Source organism: Ciconia boyciana, chromosome 6 (genome assembly GCF_034638445.1).
Source record: "Ciconia boyciana chromosome 6, ASM3463844v1, whole genome shotgun sequence".
NCBI classification, from domain to species: Eukaryota; Metazoa; Chordata; class Aves; order Ciconiiformes; family Ciconiidae; genus Ciconia; species Ciconia boyciana.
The window spans coordinates 67443804-67462581 of record NC_132939.1 but is presented as its reverse complement, the minus strand read 5'-3'; the positions used below and the strand labels follow the sequence as shown (position 1 = coordinate 67462581).

The window sequence follows — 18778 nt, the reverse complement described above, 5'->3', positions numbered from 1 at the left end:
CTGTTCTAGTCACATCACCAGTCTGAGCATGACACCTTTTGCAAAGGTAGCCCCGAGTTCACTTGGAGATAAAACATAAAGTACAAGAACCCCACTGTATTTTCCTCAAGTCCATTTTAAAAACATGTTGGTTAGGACCTGCCTTTATCTGGGCCAAGCAACAAACCCCCATCATCTGAGGGGACTTCAGTAATGCAAGGGGGTACCATTTTGTTAAAATCTAATTTGTGTTATGACAAATGAGATAATTTGCTTAGTTACCCCTCCACCCACAGACTTCCTACTTATGTTCCAGCACTGTCAGGGGCCTTGAATGTCATCTCCTCTGTAAAGGGAATCCCAGCACCAGTACACACAAGAGTTTATCCAGCTGGTAGGACCAGAGGGATTTGGTGTATGTCCCCTACAATCACTGTTTTAAAAACACTGAAATCAAGTCATGCTGGATTTTATAAGCTATATTGTAGACAAAAATATATTTTGAGTTTAAACATGAAAACGCAACATTGCAGGAGCTAGGTTTCGGTACACTTAGAGCTGAGGATTTCAGTAAAGCTAGTTTGAAGAGTAACGTTGATTTGCCTGTTCGACAGGGGAAAAGACACCTGGTTTCCTATCACAAAATACTTTTAAGTGACACCTTAATATGCATTCTATTAAAAGTACATTCATTTGGCAATTTTTTTCAGCTTGACAGAAGTTGGCAGAACTCAAGCGGATTACAGACAGCTAATCTGAAAGCAAAAAACCATTTCACAAACTATAGAAAGGCATCAGCCTTTCTAGCATTCCAAATAGCATCATTTGCTTAATAATCCACAACTGTACAATTGGGTGCAGGAATACCCTTGCTTCTGCTCCATGCATAGTAATACAAACCCATGTATTATTCTTAGTTGCTTTATGAGCCATGTTATGATGCTTTCTTGAAACCTTTTAGAATGGGGTAGATGTTCTCAAATGCCTCATAGATTTCAGAACGCTCTTTTGCTCCTAGAAAGACATTTAGGAAAAAAGACAGGTTAAGAATTAACAGCATGTTGAGAATAACCAAATGCAACTCAAACCAAGTGATAAGATTACAAACCATGAAGAAATGCAGGAGTTTAAAAGCAACTTTAAAAGTGAGTTAATATTACTTTAAGGCAGAATTTCTATCATACTGGTGCTACCTCACAAGGAACAATTTGTAGCTTGCTTTGCTTTAAGACTAGACTAGTTTTGTTTAATCTGTGGAACCAAAACAGCAGTTGGCTACTCTTGACAGGTGCGAAGCATTGGCTTTGGAAAAGAAAAAAGCAACTGAGAAGAACCATGGTGTTATCTGCTTAACAGGAACAGCTCTGCCTGTTGGTAAAGTAAGTGGAAAGATAGAAACAAGAAAGGAAGGGCATTTATTCCAATACTGGAAGTTGATCCACAGTTTGAGGACGTCCCTTCTCCAGTTCCAAGAAGCTTTTTTACTTTTAAGCTTTGTTAGGACACCTGTGATTTCAAAGCCAGCCTCTTCCATCTTACTGCAAGCAAATCTTTAATACCAAGTCTTGAACACGAACTGTATTGCAGCAGGCAGGAACATTCCTTGCCAGTGACACTACCATGCTAGCGTAACAAACGTTAGCTACAAGAAAACAGTGGTTAAATGAACTAGCAGTTGGATTAAGTGGCACTCAGGATGACTGTGTAAACCTTTCCCTCAGAACACATTTGGACATGACTAATTCGTCTGCATTACTACAACTTACTTCCAAAAGTAAAGTTACTCTTTTGATGATGGAAAAAACCTTGCAGCTCAGCAAATTCAGTTTTGTCATTACAGTTGGTCCCAGTGTTCACAGACAAGGATTTACCGTAGTGCTTCTGGGCCTGCTCCACACTTGAGGGTGTTGCAATTAGTGGGCCCAAAAATGCAAGTATCAGTGAAATGGAACTGGCCAGTATGATTTTACTGGACCCAAGAAGAAGGTGGGGGGGACATCGGAGGGGGAAGCGTTTAAGCTTTGTACTCAGTGCCCCATTCTTCAGTTAGCTGAGCTCATTCCTGATTTATGATTGTGAGAATCTCTGGCTAAGGCAGGTGCTTCTCTTGTCTTTCCCATACCTCAAAGCTGTGTTGTGAATATATAGAGAGCATTTGGGTCCTCTGGTAACAAATACCATTTACCTTTCAATACATCTGAATAAGAGTCTTTTAATGAGCTTTACAAAAACATGTGTTGGGAACATGCACTCAGGAATTTGACTTTTTTTGACATGGGATCCAAGGTACAGATATCTGCTGAGCACAGTTACTCAGCAAGGCTTTTGCCTCATGAGTGTTTTGCCAAACAGTCTGGAACAAGTTCTTAGGTCTCCACCCTTTCCTCTAATAATCCCTACTAAATGTTGTCGGTGAGGTGTTTTAAGAAGTTTGCTTCCTGTCCAAGCGATTTTAAATTGCTTATTGTGATATTCGTATTTAAGTGACTGAGTAGGTACTAGCATGTCAGCATCCTGTTGCAATTCTGTACATTGACACATGGCATTATGCTTTGAATAAAGTACAGATACTCAAGTTTAATGACATGGAAATTGGAGACACTATATGAAGCAATATGAGATTCTAGTGCAACAATACCGATATTGTTTTCTGCAGAAAACACAGATAAGCAGCAGTATGCATTAAAAAGATAGCTGAGTGGCTTTACTGTGGCAAGATATGAGTTTAGCTAATGTTCAATTTAAATGCTTTTTCAGAAGATGTGGTAGCACTTGATTACAGATATGCAGAGGGAGCCCACTTACCAGTCAGTACAACTTTTCCTGACACAAAGATAAGCAACACGATCCTTGGTTTGACCATCCTATAAATAAGGCCAGGAAATAGCTCAGGTTCATAGCTGTTTCAAAGCAAGCAAGTAAGATTAGTAAAATGCAAATACTGTTTCAGTGTTGTATGTATAAAGTGCTCTTTAGTTATATTAACAATACAGTAATTAAACCTACAGATTTTAGCTAGCTACCCAGAGAAAGGCAGGTCAGGTTTTAGACATCTTCAAGAGAAACCTGGCAATCCCAGCTGGAGCTGGTAGGAGTTCTTCATGCTTACTTTTAAAGACTTCCAAGCCACTTCTGAATCTGATTTTCCATGGCATTGAAACCATTATCCTAATCTTCAAACAGTACTCAAATCCTTCTTAGTCTGCAAAGAGCCCTTATCAGGAAGCATCTTGTGCAACTAAGACAAGATAACAGCCAAGTGAATCTTTAATATATATGTAGTCCCCGAGTTAAATGCAAAATATTAAATGCAGTGCTAATAGACACAACCAAATTTTGATTTTGCCAGTGCTGAAATCTGCATCCTTTCCTCAGCGATGGCAATAACTAGCTGAACAAGCTCATCCTGAAGGCACAGCACACCCATCACTCAGCTACAGGTTTACTTTAAATTGATGGCTAATAGTCATCCAGACAGAAAGAACTGAAATGATATCCCAGAAACATACCATATTTTCAGTTCTGTATTTTGCAGCTGGAGTCTAGCTTCATGCCTGAAGTTTAGAAACCTTATCCTTGCAGACAGGCATCTGGTTTGATGGGAGTTAAGAGGCCTGCTTAGTATTAAAGGTTCACAATAGAGCAAGGGCATAGACCAGGTTCAAGTAGCTTAAGAGCTGCTCCAATTAAACCTGAATTGTTTAATCAAGACTGGTTATTTTCCTATCAACATGGTCTGCAGTGGAAAAAAAAACCCACTAAGGTTTGATATTGCACTTAGCAATAACAGGAGACCAGTAAAATTCTGATCACCTCCACTGCTCAGATTAATGAAAATCCCTGGTGCACACTGCTGATACACAGCAACACCAAAGATTGTGTCAAACAACAATATTCACAGTCAAAGAAAGCTTTTACAAAAAAGAATCTCTTCATTAACCAACTGAGCAAAGAACCCAGGAGCTTCTTGTGCAGCAACACACAGGAGAGCAATTTAGAAGAGCCCTTCACTGTTCAATTGTGTCAGTCGTGGTTTCCAGCACGGGAAGCTTTACTGCTAGCTGCTGTATGTCACCCTGGCAATCAAGCAGAGGGTCATTTTGGCCTGTGCCCCACTCAGAACAGGAGTTATTGCAGAAGATAAACCTTACTTACTATCTTTATTGTAACACATGGCATCTATGGCCACTTCATGCTTGCTGAACCAGCGAGCATCTTTTTGCTTGATACTCAGTATCCAGTTAATTTTTACTCATATTTTACCAGGCTTTGTTACACCCTCAGAATTTGAGTCTGTTTGCAGCTTACAAAGACACTGCCCCAAGTTGCATGGAGTTGTAACTCTGCCTTCCACATACCTGCTGAACTGCTGGTGAGTGAGAACTAAGCCTTCCAGCCGGATGGGGAACCTCACGTCACAGCTCCCAACCATATTCTGTATCTTGAAGTCCAAGAACTTGGCAGGGAACCCAAGCTTCTGCACCACGCGCGCATACTTCCTGGCTGCGAGCCGTGATTGCTCTTCACTGAAGGAAGAGCAGAAGGGGAAAGCAGCTTTGATTAGTGCTTTCTTCTGCTCTCAAGCTGGAAGTCAGTTTAGAGCCACCACCATGCTAATCTGTGCTCCAGAAAAAGATACGCTACTGCTCAAAATAGCAAGCCCCTATCCCCAGAACCACTTCCGTGAGCTCAAAGGAAAAAAGGCACTTTGTCATTCACTTTCCTGCGGTCTATTTGAGCACACTGGAGCATGTTGCATCACTCAGGAGTTCCCATCTTCAGAGGTTTCTTTCTCAGTTCCTTGCAACAGCTTCTCAGAGCTGATCCAAGAGGTAGACTGCAGACACCAGTACAATCATCTAGCTAGTTTGGGATGGTGATAGGGGTTGGAGAAGAGGTCTCCTAAGCTGTAAGTTAATGCATTATCTCATTGACAGTTTAGTTATAAAAACCAAGGCAGCTGCTGAACTTGAGGAAAAGAGCTTCAGGGTACAGAAATAAGCTTTGCTTTTCTCCAATTCCCATCTTCTCTAGAGGCAGATGTGTTGACTAGTGAACACAGACACTGAAGAGAGACTTGACAGACACAAGTTATGTCCTAACTCGCTTTAAAGTCGGTGAGAAATGCAAATAACCCCTTAACAATTCCTGGGCATTTTAGCAGCTTTTCTGCTAATGTCTGCACAGCTCAATCTATATTCAGGGGCAGAAGCATGCAGTTCAGTAATTAAACTGCCATCGTGAAGAAAGCTAGACATTTTTCAATACCAGTTCTTCATTTTTTTCTTGCAATTATGACAGCCCTTCGCTAGATAACTTAAACAAGGTTTTTCTGACATTTTTCATGAGAATAGAGGCATAGCTGCAAGTCCCAGACCTTTAGAGAGAAGGGAAAAAAAAAATACCTTTTTGCTCCTGTGCAGACCATTTTTCCTGAACTGAAGATGAGGGCTGTTGTTCGTGGTTCTCTGATTCTCATGATCACAGCAGCAAACCTCTACAAATTTGAAGGAAGACATCACAGTCCAGCCGAGGGATTAGCTGGTACTGTATTTCTGTTCACTCTTTAAAGAATTGCCACTTTCAAAGCTCAAGACAGCATGCATTTGCTTTGTAAAAGTGTTTATTTACCATCCTGAAGTTATTTTCCACACCCCTAGGACCAGGGGGCTTAACACTACAGTCACAGGACCACTGCCTTGTCCCTTACATTTTGTTGAGCAGTCTGGAGTCACTTCCAGAAACCCAATTTATCCCCAGTAAGTTTCTGCAGTCTTAGGCCTAGAAGTATCACTAGAAGTATCACGTAATACCAGTTTGACTCCAGTAATTCTCTTTCCTTCAGCCAAGAGTTTCAGGGCAGATCTTTCCTTCCCCCATTGAGGGCTGCTTGAGCCATTTCAGCTGGAGGTAGCTGGCCACAGGTGGGAGAGTTCCTCTCCTTTCTTAAACAGCTTGGTAACATCTCATTGCTAGGGCTTTATTCAAAGAAAAAAAATCTCCTTGTGGTCCTCTGTATTTTTTAATTTAACAGGCCCAAATTGCAGATTTTTATGACTTTCCCTGTGGGTCAAGACAATGCTATTAGAAAAGGGACAAAGCTCATGGTGAAATTGTATATTAGAATCCATCAGCATTGAGAAAGAGGAGTGTGGGTAAAGCTTTGAGTTCTTAAGATTTACCTTTGGGTTATACTCTGCATTTCTGGCATGCAGAGCTATGTTCTTCAGATCTAGTTTACAAGCCAAGTTTACAGTCGACACTATATTCCTGAGAAATGAGAGAGGAATTTTCTTATTGCAAAAGCAAGCCACTACAGAGCCAACCCCCAACATTATTAGCTTAATGTGAAGTCACACTCCAATTAATAATTGCCATCAACTAATTTCCTGCCTGCCTTTTCCCCACTCTAGCCTTAAGCTACTTTTGGCAAAACTTCAGTAATTCAATACCAAAATTACAGTTTCTGAGATGTAACAAGGTACAAAATTATTAGTCCCTGAATACTGAGTTTGTGTGTCTTCCAAGAACTACATCACTAAAGTCTTTTACAGCTTTGAATTGAACCATTACTGAATGTTTACAGAGTTACTACAGCACTCAAGGTAGGTAAGGGCATGCTATTCTCTACAGGTATAAACTACTCCATAGTTGCTCTAGCCTAGGCAGGACAGGATCTTTTAACGAGGCCAGAATTTCTCACACTGCTTTTCATGCCCCTTCCCCTTGCTCAGTTGAGACGGTTTCTGCACTCGGAAAAGCAGGCTGACATCTTTAAACCCCTGGAGTCTGCTGTCATCCTTAACATTCTCCTTGCTGGAAGAAATCCACCTTTTCAAATATTTCTTTTCATTCTGCAGGCTGAAGTAACTAGCAGTACACACTATATATAAATAATTGCTACCAAACACTTCTCCCATTGAGAGACTTCTCCTCTCTCCCAGAAGATACTTTTCCCCCTTAACAAGCCAGAGGCCTTTCCAATACTCACTCACCCAACACAGCTATCAAGTCCGCTCTCCCCTCTTTTGCTAAGCTTGGTATTGTTCTGTGCCATTTCTATTTCTGCATTGCACTGATCAGCACAGTATCCAGTTGCCTTCCAATATTGTCTGTTCATTTGCTCAAAGAGGAATAACTGCCCCTCTAGTTTTTTGGGTGGACTTGTTTAAGACCAAACCATGCTTGCTACATTCTCTAAGTGAGAAGTCAGAGCAGTACCTCACAGTTTAAGCAAAACTATTATTATTATATGCGCTACGTATATAATACATACATAAACTTACTGTAACTGAGGAACTATGCCAGAGCTTTCTGATGCAGGTGTCACTGGAGTCATAGGAGTCATTGGTGTCAGAGGAGGACACGCACCAGATGCTTCAGGAGATGGTTGGGTTGCATCTGCATAGGACAACCCGCTTTCATCCATGAAGATACTGCTGTCCTCATTTCTTGACATTGACTCATCAAGCTCTTTTTGCATTTCATTACCATCTTCAGATAGGTTCTGTTCTTTGTTATCTTGGGTAATATCGGGAAGAAAGCTGAGATCCACAGAGGAGAAGTCTGTTGGAAGCTCTTTGGGCTGATTAAGTTGAGAACCGAACAACACATCTTCAGTTGTTTGAATTGGAAGGTCTACATCATAAGGGCTCATGTGCGTAAACAGCTGAGGACTAGTTGAGAGGTCATCCTTGAATTAAGAAAAAGTGTCATTAAGGGTCTTGTATTACAACATTAACTGGGAGACTAAATTAAGATTAATCTTCTATTCAATGAGGAAGTTGAAATCATTTTTCCCCATACATATTATAGCAAAGAATAGTCTTAAGATTTGAAGGTGTGTCATTTGCTTGTCTATCAGCATATAAAAATCCAGATAACTTCTATAGTGGAGATATGCACTTTCCCACCACACTTCAAAGGCAGTTTAGACTACTCCTGTAATACCACAGTCCTTCAGCAGCGACTGGAGGAGCATTGGCACTTTGCCCTTCGCAGCCATTGTCACGCCTCAGGTACGCACATAACCAACATAATTGCTCATGAGTTTTTCCAAGCTGGCATTTTCTGGCTGGCTTTAACTCCCATTCAGTATATTACTATTTATTTCCTCTCCCTGCTACCAGGGGACAGTGTCAGTGTGGTGTTGGGTTTGTGCAACAGAGGGCAGCAGCTCACAGAATCACGAGCAGTTCATGCTCGCAGCTGCTGGAGGTCACCAGACTGATTTAAGCAAGACACAGTCAGCAAAGCCAGCTTTCTTTTGCCAGATCAAGCACGCAATATATCTGCAAGCAAGTTCTTGCATACTAATGTCCTTCTTTATCAGCTATTTATTATTAAGAGCTATTTAAAAGGCATCATAATATTGAGGAGGCAAGAGTTTAGGAAAGGATTTATTCCCTTCTCCATTAGGGTATAGTTAGTGGAAAGCTTCTTCTCAGAAGGTGGTTTCTGCCAATACCTACAGCAGGTGACAGCTTGGGCTAGATGATCCATACAGGAGGTTTTGTGTTCATTTAAGCATTTTTGGGCTCGAGAGCCAAAGGGACTTGAAAAGTCCAAGCACAAAGCAGAACAGGGAACAGGGCACAAGACTGAGGCCCTCAAGTTGGCAGCAACTGCCCAAGCTCCAGTGGGAGCAGGGTTTCCAGATCAATGCTTTTCAGCCCTGAGCTAGCGCTGCTCTATGTTCTGTGCTAATCAGCTCACTTAGCAATGCAGCCGTGCGCACGGGGAGATCTCTGCTCCTGCTTTGCAGTATATTTGCCTGTAGACACTTGGAAAACTCTTACCAAGTGAAAAATCCTCCCAGAGAACCCTTACTGCCTTGAATACAGATGTGATCAGGTCTAGCTCCGAGAGCATCATGAACACCTAGGTTCAAAACTGTTTCTAAAACTGAATTCTAGATGCAGAGCCCCATATGAGACCAGTTGGGGCGGAGTGCCACTGAGTAAGACTCCTTAACCCCTCAGCTTTTTGGAAAACAGGATCCAAGAGCACCATCTGAGAATTAAGAGGTCAGATACAAACATATTAACAGTTACAAATAACAATATACTACAGAATAACTAAACTACATCTGTTTTAAATAGTTAACAACAGGGGAAGGAAGGCACAGTCTCTGCAAGACCTCCAGTGGACTAAGGCTTAGCTGTAAGGAGCTAATTAGGAAAGTTTTATACAAACTGTGATGCAGAGAAGATGGTACCAAAAAAAGCCTCATCACTGCAAGCCTGTAAGACTACTCACACATCATACTAGGGGCAGAGGACATGAGAAATATACTATCAAAAAAACCCCAGTTGTAAAGCAGACAGTTTGTAGCATAGCTTAAAGAAAGAAGCTGATGGAGAAATGAGTGGTATATGAGGCTGGAAACATTAAACAGCTGAAAAATCAAGAAAAGCAACAGAAAGTAAACTGCATAAAGTGGATAGAAACAGAAAGGAAATCTTTTCTCATCAGGTTTCCATATAACTGGTCTGGGAAAAAGCCCTTATAGGGTTAAGCGCTGGGGAAGATTGCCTTCTTGTTAGACAGATGCTCAGAGGCTGTTGAAGGGGGGCACAAGACCATGTTTATGTTGGGCTGGCTGCCAAGGGTTATTGCTATAGACTCTAGGTTAATTAACTGCACTGAAGGCCCCATCAACTGCCTAGCTTTGGACATCTCCCAGCAGCTCCAGGAAGGAGATTTCACACATAGATCCTGTCCGAGATCACCAAGTTTGGGGCAGCTTGAAGGGAAACAGCCATTTTCACTTCCACTGCAGGAATCTCCACAACCCAGGTATGCATAAATCAACTCCAGCTGCTTTAAGCAACAGACTTGGATTTTTTTTTTCTTTCTGCAGTGATATCTCACACATCTGCTATTATCAAGTATCCCTGCAAGTCTGAAATACAAAAAGCTCAGTAGCATTTGTAAAACCCCAGTTATACCTCACCACATTATATACTTTATAGGGCCATATTCAGAAGGCTTTACTAACTGCTGTGAGGAGGTCTCTGGATTTAAACAGCCTGTGCTAAACCCATTTTCTGTGATGAAAAACAGTTTACAACGGGATGCAAGTAAAGAAGCTGTGTTCCCTGGGTGAAGACGATGCTCAGCTGCAGAGTCCAGCCCTCTCCTAGTCCCTCACCCTGTTGTCTCTGCAACCACCCGAGGCCAGGAAAGCTATTCTAAATACCAAAAAAAAAAAGAAAAAAAAATTCATAACCATTTACCAACCAGCATGAAGAGATCTGAGCCTCCTGTCCCCTCAGTGCCCCCACACCCTGGTACGCAGGCTGGCCCTCACAAGCAACACTCCATGGCAAGAGTTTAAACGCAGCAGCCTTCCTCTCGCGGCAGAAAAGAACGACCTCCCCAGCAGAGAGCCCCTCCAGGCCTCCTCCATGCTCCCAGCAGCCCTGGCCCACTATAGCCCGCTACTCCCCTACTCGAGGCCGGGCCAGAGATGGCGGCCAGGCCGGCCGGGGCAGAGGAGCCCCGAGGGCGGGAGCCCAGCGCGGGCGGGCGCGCTGCAGCTCAGGCGCGGGCGAGAAACTGCGCTTAACGCGGCGTTGGTGGTATAGTGGTGAGCATAGCTGCCTTCCAAGCAGTTGACCCGGGTTCGATTCCCGGCCAACGCAGCTTCCCTTTTTTTTTTTTTTCTTTTTTTTTCCTTTCTCCCTTTTACCTGCCCGCCGCAGCGCTCCAGGTACCGCTCCAGCGGCGATGCGCCATCCATGGGCGCAGCCGCCCGCCCGGACCCCCCAACACCCCGCCCCGGGCCCAGCTTTAACCCCGAGGGGCGGCAGCGGGGGCAGGTGCGGCTGGTCGCGGAGCAGGGCCCAGCGCAGCTGGTTTTAAAGACGCCAGCGCTGCGAGCCCTCCCAGGTATGGTGTTTTCCCCCTTTGAGCCTTTCTCCCGCTCTTGGCAGGGCTGTCCGCAGGGGTTTGCACCATCCTGTGGAAGGGCTAGAGAAATCGGGGTGCTCTCATGTGCTTTCCATGAGCCTACAAACACAACCTGCTCCCAAGCTCTCCTGAGCCTGCTCCCCTCCGCAGGGCCAAGGATAAACGGGGATAAGCCCTTGCAAAGATAAAGCACCTCTAGCTGGTGCTTTTAAGCGAGCAAGTGTAAAGTGTCCTTAATTTCTCCCACCTGCCTCATCAAGTGCAATAAGGCACATCTGGTCCTGCAAGCCCAGCTGCCTCCATTTTGACTTTGAGAGGAGCCCTAGTCCAAAATTATAAACCTCAAACTCAAGACATTGCAATGAAATGGCCTATTCTCAGCTGGGCCAGTGCTGCTAATGCTGTGTAGGGGGAGGAAGCCATTACTCCTTGCAATCACTGCTGTCCTCTGCTTGCAGACATTTTCCCCACTGGTATCCTCCACTTGCAGACATTTTCCCCACTGGTGTCTTTGTTTCTGCCTCCCGTGAGGGATGATTTAAGGCCGTTCCATTTTCAAAAGACTCGTGTGGAGAGTCCGGGTGTGAGGCAGCATGTTCCCAGGAGGGAGTTCGTGTCGTGCCTCGTTGATTGATGCTGCGGGAGTCTCGCGCTGCCGGCACAGCTCGGCTTGGGCGCTGCTTGACTTGACACCAGCGGTCGCTGTCTGAGTTGTTCCTTCTCTTCTGTCCTGTTGCTGCATGGTGATGGATGGATGAGTTTCTGCGAAGGCACAGCTGAGGACACATCCTTGTCCCTGTCTGGGCTGGTGGATGCGCTGACTGCCGTGATCAATGCACTTGTTGCTCTGCTAGACAGGGCTTTGCTTTCTGCTGTGAGATTTGCTTGCAAACAGCTGGCTGAGCTGAAAAAACCCTTTGGAAGAAGATGTCAAAGCCCAGGCACGCAGCAGGTCTTTGGGAGGTGCTGCCGGGCTCTTCTTGCTGCCTCAGAGGTGTGAAGGATTAGATATGTATCCTTTATCTGTGGGGCAGAGCGTACGTGGCTGACGAGCATCCTTCCCTCCTCAGCACAGCCTGCTGGGCTGGTTTCGTGGTATTTCTGGGACTCCTCTTGCCCCAGTGCTTTACAGGTGCCAAATCCCTCCGGCCCCAGAAAAATTCAACCTCAAGCAGGTTGATTTACATCACACAGCCCCTCCTGGAGCACCCAGGAGGCAAGTCGAGCAGCAAAGCAAGGAGAGGACTCTCTGCGAGGTTGCACCTTGAATTATGGAGGCTGGTGGAGCTAGCTCAGACCAGTTCAAGATGGATAAAACTAAAACGTCCCATGTAGGGCTGTCCGGTGATTGGGGTGCTTGCAGACAGCTCTGTGGCCTCGGCTGCTTTTGCCAGCACAACAGGATGGGGTGCCCAGGGCTGTGGTGGGGGAACCCACTCCTACAGGCAGCAGCTAGCCCAGCCCTCACAGGCTTCTTCATGAAGCGTTGCCCATGGAAGTAATTGAATTCAATGCAGGGATTGCGCTGAATTTATTGTGTCCTCGTGGTGATGTTCTGCAGGGACAGGAGATTGGAGCTCCCCCAGCGTGTGAATGCTGTTGCTGTGCTTACGTTGGGAAGCTGGAGTATTGTGCTGGTCGTGGTGTTTCCCTGGTGTGGCCCTGCCTGTAGCATTGCAGCCGTAGTACCTTGAGTTTCCTCATCTAATTAATCCTTCGTTGCACTGCAGAACCCCCTGGAGATGAGATAGGTTCATCCCGCAACTCCTGGGGACTGATTTGTCTGCATTTTGTGAACCTGAGATGGAAAGGTCAAACCATAGCGTTTAAGAAATACAAATCTCTTAATATTGGTGTTGCTTCTTGCCTTGGATAGGGGCATCCTGCAAATGGCATGGGCACCAGCAGGAGGCAATGTGATTTTGGGTAAGTCATGGAGTTTGGTGCCTCCTCTGTTAAATGGGTGGAAGAATGTTTACCCATCTTGAGGCAGAGAAGAAGGGAAGATGTTTGGAAAGCTGAGACGTCATCAGAGGAGTTAGGAGTCGCGTTGCGTGGGCGATGCAAGCTCTCGGGGTTGCGTTGACGTAGGGGAAGGGTCTTCTGGATGCTGCCCAAGGGAGGGGAAGCATGGCTGTGCCTTGGGAGGGCTCTGCTCACAGCCTCCTCCTCAAGGCTGGGCATCCACTTGTGGAGGCTCAGTGTTGGGGCACCCGGCGATGGGGAAGCCCAGCGAGTGGAGGCACAGGTGGTGGGAGCTCCAGAGAGTGGTGATCCAGCGAGCAGGAGGCACCGAGTCTCTGGGCTTCCCCCACCCTGGGTCTCCCGGTCTCTGGGTCTCCCCTTCTTAGTCATCAGAGGCATCATCCTCTCTGTGCTGCAAGGCAGCGTTCTTCCTTCCCTCTTCAGCAGGAGACTCTGACCTCTGTCATCAATTGGACAGATGTTAATTTAAAATATATCACTTGGAACTCATGAGACTTATCTGCTTGGTTTCTGATCATCCAGGTCAAATAACATTAGAAAGGGCAACTATTTTTCCCATCCCAACTTAAAAAAGGTTACTTCTGTCTCAAGCTGCCTTCTTTATTTTTTTTTTTCCCCCCTCCTTTTTTTTCTTTTTTTATTCCCTTTGGAAAGCAGCAGCCACCCGGAGCCAGGCCAAGGTGACTCATGAGCAGGACTGCTCAGAGCAGGGAAGGACCCGCGCTCCTTCCTGCACGCTGGAGGCAGCCGTTGCGCACATCCCCGAGCGGCAGGAGCCGGTTACGGGGTGATGAATCATCTGAAGTGCATAGTTACAGTAATGATGAATTGTCATGAGTCTTAATTAGCAAATTGTTTAATTTTACTTAGAAAGTTGATGATTAGTACAACAATAATACTTTGTGCATTCATTGTAGGAGTCATTCAATATTGTTCTTCCTTGGAGAACTAATTGGAGAAGACCATTCCACAGAGCTTCTACTAGCATTCCTGTATTGGTCTCTTAAACCTTTCTGTAGCAGACATTCCTGCATTACCTGGATGCTGTAATCCGGTTATGGGACCGGACTAATCACAGAAGACTTCCGAAAACCTGGAAGGGACAAGGAGCAAGTCAGTAAGGAAGCTCTACCTGTTTTATTCATTAGTGCCCTCAACAGCTGCCTTCTATTCTAGCACGCCAATGCTTTGCTGCTTGCTTTGAAGTTGGTTAATCTGGTTTGGCTTTATCTTATCTTTTTCGGGAGCCAGTTTGGGAATTAAAAGCTCGTGACTGACAACGTTCTGCTTTCTGCTCTCCTGAGCTTTATGCTAAACTTTTATAGCTGTAACTGTAGCTTGTCTCAGGTGTAGCTTGCTTCTCCTGGTGTCCTCAGTGCCTGCAGCGTTAAAGCCCTGCCTTTGGAGGAGGTAGAAGAGCAACTGAGAGCAGGATCGTGTTCCAAGAAAAGAGCAATATATTATGCACAAGATGTCTCTGAATGCAGCACCTTCCAATTACCCCAGGACTCTACGCTTCTCTATCAACAGCAGAATCCAAGTCTTGTTGTGAAGGTGATTCCTTCTATTTGGTTTAGCTCTGTTTTGGTCCCTGTGCCTTGATTTCCTTCTTGCCAGGGATGAAAGCAGGGTGAGGTGCTGAGAAGGAGCCCAAAGGGGTGTCAGAGAGAGAAGCAGATGAGCTGCAGCGAGGTCGGCGGGCTCTGCGGGAGCGAAGGACCTGCATGGAGCTGGCAAGGCTCTTGAGAACCAGCTGCAGCCCAAAAAGCAACTCAGAGGTAGATGCTGGAGTGCCTTCGGTCTGACAAGTGTGACCATTGCTCTCTCATACTTATTTGTCCCATAATACTCCATTCTAGACCTGATCAACACTTTTCAGTGTCAGTAGATACTGGATTTATTGGCAGGGAAGGAAAGAAACCACGATGACTATTCACTGAGCAATAGTGAGTAATTTGACTTTTAATTGTGAATTATTCAGTGTATCATCATTAGGCTGTCCTGGTGTAAATATCAACAGAATCAGGTCCATTAGATTTGATATTTGGTTCTAACTTGCTCCTGTGTAAATCGGGAGTAACCCTCTTACAGAAGTGAGGTTACAATGATTTGCAATTGGGTCAGAACCTAGTTTAATTTTCCAGGTTTACTGGGTGATGGGAAGAAGGGCTGTACCTTCCCACTTACCCCTAGTGCCACGTGTCCCTCCCTGCATTGGACAATGCAGCCTGGGTCACACAGTGGTAAAGCTGCCTCTTCTTTGTCCCAGTTAAACTGGGGCTCTCTTATTCCCCGAAAAGGACAATAACGGGGGATTCGGTACTCTTTGCAAACATCAGTGGACTCTCAGCATTTGTCCTCTAAAGCCTGTGCTTTCCATGCTGGCTGGCAGAGACCAGCGTGAGGTCAATGCTCAGCGTGCATTGACTTCTGGGCCAGGAAAGAAAGTCACTTCTGTCAGATGGAAAAGGGGTAAACTGGCTAGAAAAGAGCCATTTTTTTTGGCTTCTACAGCACTATTATGTGCAATGAAGACACTAACTGCCCCCATGTCAGGGAATTGCTGAGAACCAGACCCAGAGAGGATTGCCAAATCCGCCACTGAATGCCAGAGGAAGCACTGTAAGTAAAAGCCATCTGTCTCAACTGAAAGGCTGAATGGTGACTTTAAAACTATACAGTTAACTTCATTTAATTTTCCTATCTGTGCAAAGCAACAAACTGATTAAACGACGGCATTCTGTATGTTGTTTGCATAGCAATCCACTTGTCCTGGCCCAGCCAAGCTCTTAAGCCTTGTACTGCAGTGTGAGGAAGACCACATCAGTCTATTTTTATTTTTTATTCTGCGTTGCATTTAAAATAAGGCCAGAAAAGGGGGACTGGGGGGGCTTTAAACATTGGCTGCCACCTTAATTGCAACCTAGCAATTAATGGGTAGAGGCTTTCTTGGACAGCTCCTCCATGAACGTCACACACAAATATATCTGACACCTGGGTTCAGAAGTATTCTTCTGTGCTTTTTGTTAAGTCATCTTTCTAATTTTTGGGCCAAATAGTCTGTCTAAATTGAATTGCATTTGAATGAGGTGAGCGTGCGATGGATCATCTGACGGCTGCTGTTTCCCTCCCAGTTTTGTGACAAATCGCTCTAACGCAAACACTGTGTCTCATACCTTTACCTTACTGCTGCAGTTAAATACTGATCCTTTAAGCCTTAACTAGAAAAAAAACAATATAGTAATAGCACTCATGCATGTGTGCACAGGAAAGCAGAGGGGTGTGCATATAGCAGCTGCTAACAGACCTCTATTAATTTAGCTTGCAGGGGTCGCAGTAACATTGAAGACATGAGCAATGACTTTAGCACGTCTAGGACCTTCAGTGCAAGCTCTCCAGGAATCGGAGCATATACTGCGATGCCTTCTCTGCTGTGTCAGCTGAGTTACGCCAGCACTAGAGTTTTACTAGCTTATTGTATAGAGGAGGACAGCCGAATATTATGCAAATACCATGAGCCAAGGAAGGATGCTGACCAGTCACTGAAATCCCTGCAAAACTTAGTTTTGTCTGAGTGATCAGCAAGATATAATGACTGACACCGGAATGAGTCCGCAGGGCGCACAGCTCGGCGATGAGTCAGTTCTCATTACCTCTTCCTCCAATTACGGCAAGCAAATCAGCGCTCCTGAGTCAACAAGGACCTCAGGAGAAACTAGACTTCCCCAAAATGCTGCCAGATGTCAGCAGAAGCTCTGATCCCTCCCACCTTGACCTTTTTGTACTTTTAACACGCATAATTAACAGTTAACACAGTCATGTTGCTGTCACTCTAGCCCTTCGCCCGTGGTCTGCCAACAAACGCTGTTAGCTTAGCCGTGATGAAGGAGTCCGTGCCCAGCCCTGCCGTCGGGTGCTCCTGCAGTTCATCTCATTTCCATGCTCGTCCCAGCCAAGCAGGAATCCAGCCTGAGATCCCTTTTGGTGCAGCCTCATCCCTCCATTTGGATCTTCCTCGCTCCTCCTTGCTGTCTTTGCAGTGTCTGTGGTTAATAAGTTTTCCCTTGAATAGGCTATGGCATTAGACTGTGAACATCATGCTTTCTTCTACCTTAGCTTTTATGGTCAGTGTATAGAAGTGGAATATGAGTTAATTTTCCCAATACAATCCAAGATATTATTATGGAATATTTTTATGTATTTTTGGTGTCTGCAGGCTGTAGAAGCAGCTGACTTGTCACAGTGCCCTTCCTTATGAAGGTGTCTTTTTTTTTTTCCCCCCCCTCTTTTTTTTCTTCAGTTCACTTATCTGCGACTTGTCAGAAATAATTAAATGCTGTGATTGCTTCAGCCTCCCTTCAATGAGCATTTACCCAACTCATTAATACAAGAGTAGCTCCCCTGAGCTCTGTTTCCACTCAGACCATTTGACAGGGCTCAGGTAGAGTTGCTAAGGTACGCTCAGCGACGCTTTGAGGAAAATGAGGAACCCAGATGGGCATGCGTTCGGGAGGGTCCTAATTTGGCTGTTTTCTAAAACCCAAATTGCGTTGCTCAGATCCATTAGGTTTTGCCTATTAACATTAAAAATACTCACATTTATCCCCAGGTATTTTTACAGTCCCCTTTTCTCCCAAATTGGCATGGGCAATGCTGCTATCCAAAATAAATGAAGTGTGTGAAGACAGACAGTTTAAAGGCGTTGAGTCACGCAGCTGTTTCAGACCTCTTACATCTCACTCGACTCTCACCTAATTTGTTAATGGGTATGTGTTTCCCTGTAGGACAATAATGTTTTTCTCTGTGACGTTTTATAAAGGACCTTCTAAACCTCCTTTTGTCCCTTTGGGTAAAATCAGTTGAATTGGCTTCTTTTCTGGTGCCTTTCTATTTTCCCTAGAGAATCCGAGTTGGTTCTTAACCCTTTCTGTCCTCCGGGACGTACGAATGGTATGACAGAAACCCTTCGATGTCTTACGAGTCTAGACACAGGGTGGGCAGATGGTAAGTTCACTAGGGAGAAGCTTGTCACTATCTAAAAAGATGGGATATATAGGCAAAGAGAAGAATATTTGCTCTTTTTAAGTATGAGGAGCTAAAATAGCAGCTTGCAGAGGGCTGTACAATGAGTTTGTGACACCCCTGGGAATTGTCGCTGGATCTCCTGGGATGCCGGTGATCCTTACGCTGTTTGCAGGACGTCTCCTTGGACTCAAGGATTTGCAAACATTTCCAAGTCTCCAGCCACCCTTGGGACGCAGGTGTGCGTCACCACCAGCGCTGGCAAACTGGGGACTGGAGAACAAAGATTCCCTCTGGTGTGACGCTCATTACACCGGGCAGGCGGCCGCATCCCTTGTGTAGCTGCAGACAAAATACTTTAATATTAAGTTACTCCACGGTGGCATGAACATCTGGGATGGTTCCTGCGCTCTTTGATTTATCCAGACAAGCTACGAGTGTGTTTGCTGCACATTTCCTTAGAAGTTTGTCACAGCTTGACACACACCGTTCCCGTGATGCCTCGCAGAGCTCAATCAATGTCCTTCCCCGGCTGCGGGAGGAAAACGTACTGATCCAGCCTTGCAGGCTGCTTCGGCGGTGGGATACCTTATCCTCATACTGAAAGAGCCCTTGGAGCAGAAGGTCTGTCTGACTTTCCATTTCTTTTTTTCCCCCCATTTCTCACTGCATATTGTTTCTCTTTGCTACCCGTCCTGCTACAGTTCAGGTGAGTTACAGGTCTGTGCTTAGGAGAGGCATTGCGTTGGTGTTGCAAACATGTTTTCTTGCCAAGGAAAATATCTTCATTCCGTAGGTATTGATTAAGGAGACTATTAATTTAAAACCTGCTCTAGATTAATGTAGAACAGCATAAATAACAACAGGGTGCTATGAA

At 45.0% G+C, this 18778-nt stretch overlaps 1 protein-coding gene, 1 long non-coding RNA gene and 1 other non-coding gene across 3 annotated transcripts; 2 read left to right on the top strand and 1 right to left on the bottom strand.

Annotated features, from left to right (window-relative positions):
• Positions 1–890: 890 nt before the first annotated feature.
• Positions 891–10723, bottom strand: TBPL2 (TATA-box binding protein like 2). The gene is made up of 7 exons (XM_072864841.1): positions 10673–10723; positions 7266–7672; positions 6162–6249; positions 5385–5476; positions 4338–4505; positions 2785–2879; positions 891–993 (listed from the first exon to the last, which is right to left on the bottom strand). Exons 1-7 carry the CDS (start codon positions 10721–10723, stop codon positions 914–916), a joined length of 981 nt encoding a protein of 326 aa, XP_072720942.1. The 3' UTR covers positions 891–913.
• LOC140653126 (uncharacterized) lies at positions 9677–16418 on the top strand. Its single transcript, XR_012043019.1, has 3 exons — positions 9677–9777; positions 13797–13996; positions 16201–16418. It is a non-coding gene; the product is annotated as an uncharacterized lncRNA (long non-coding RNA).
• On the top strand, positions 10554–10625 carry TRNAG-UCC (transfer RNA glycine (anticodon UCC)). The gene has a single exon. It is a non-coding gene; the product is annotated as a tRNA-Gly (tRNA).
• Positions 16419–18778: the final 2360 nt, after the last annotated feature.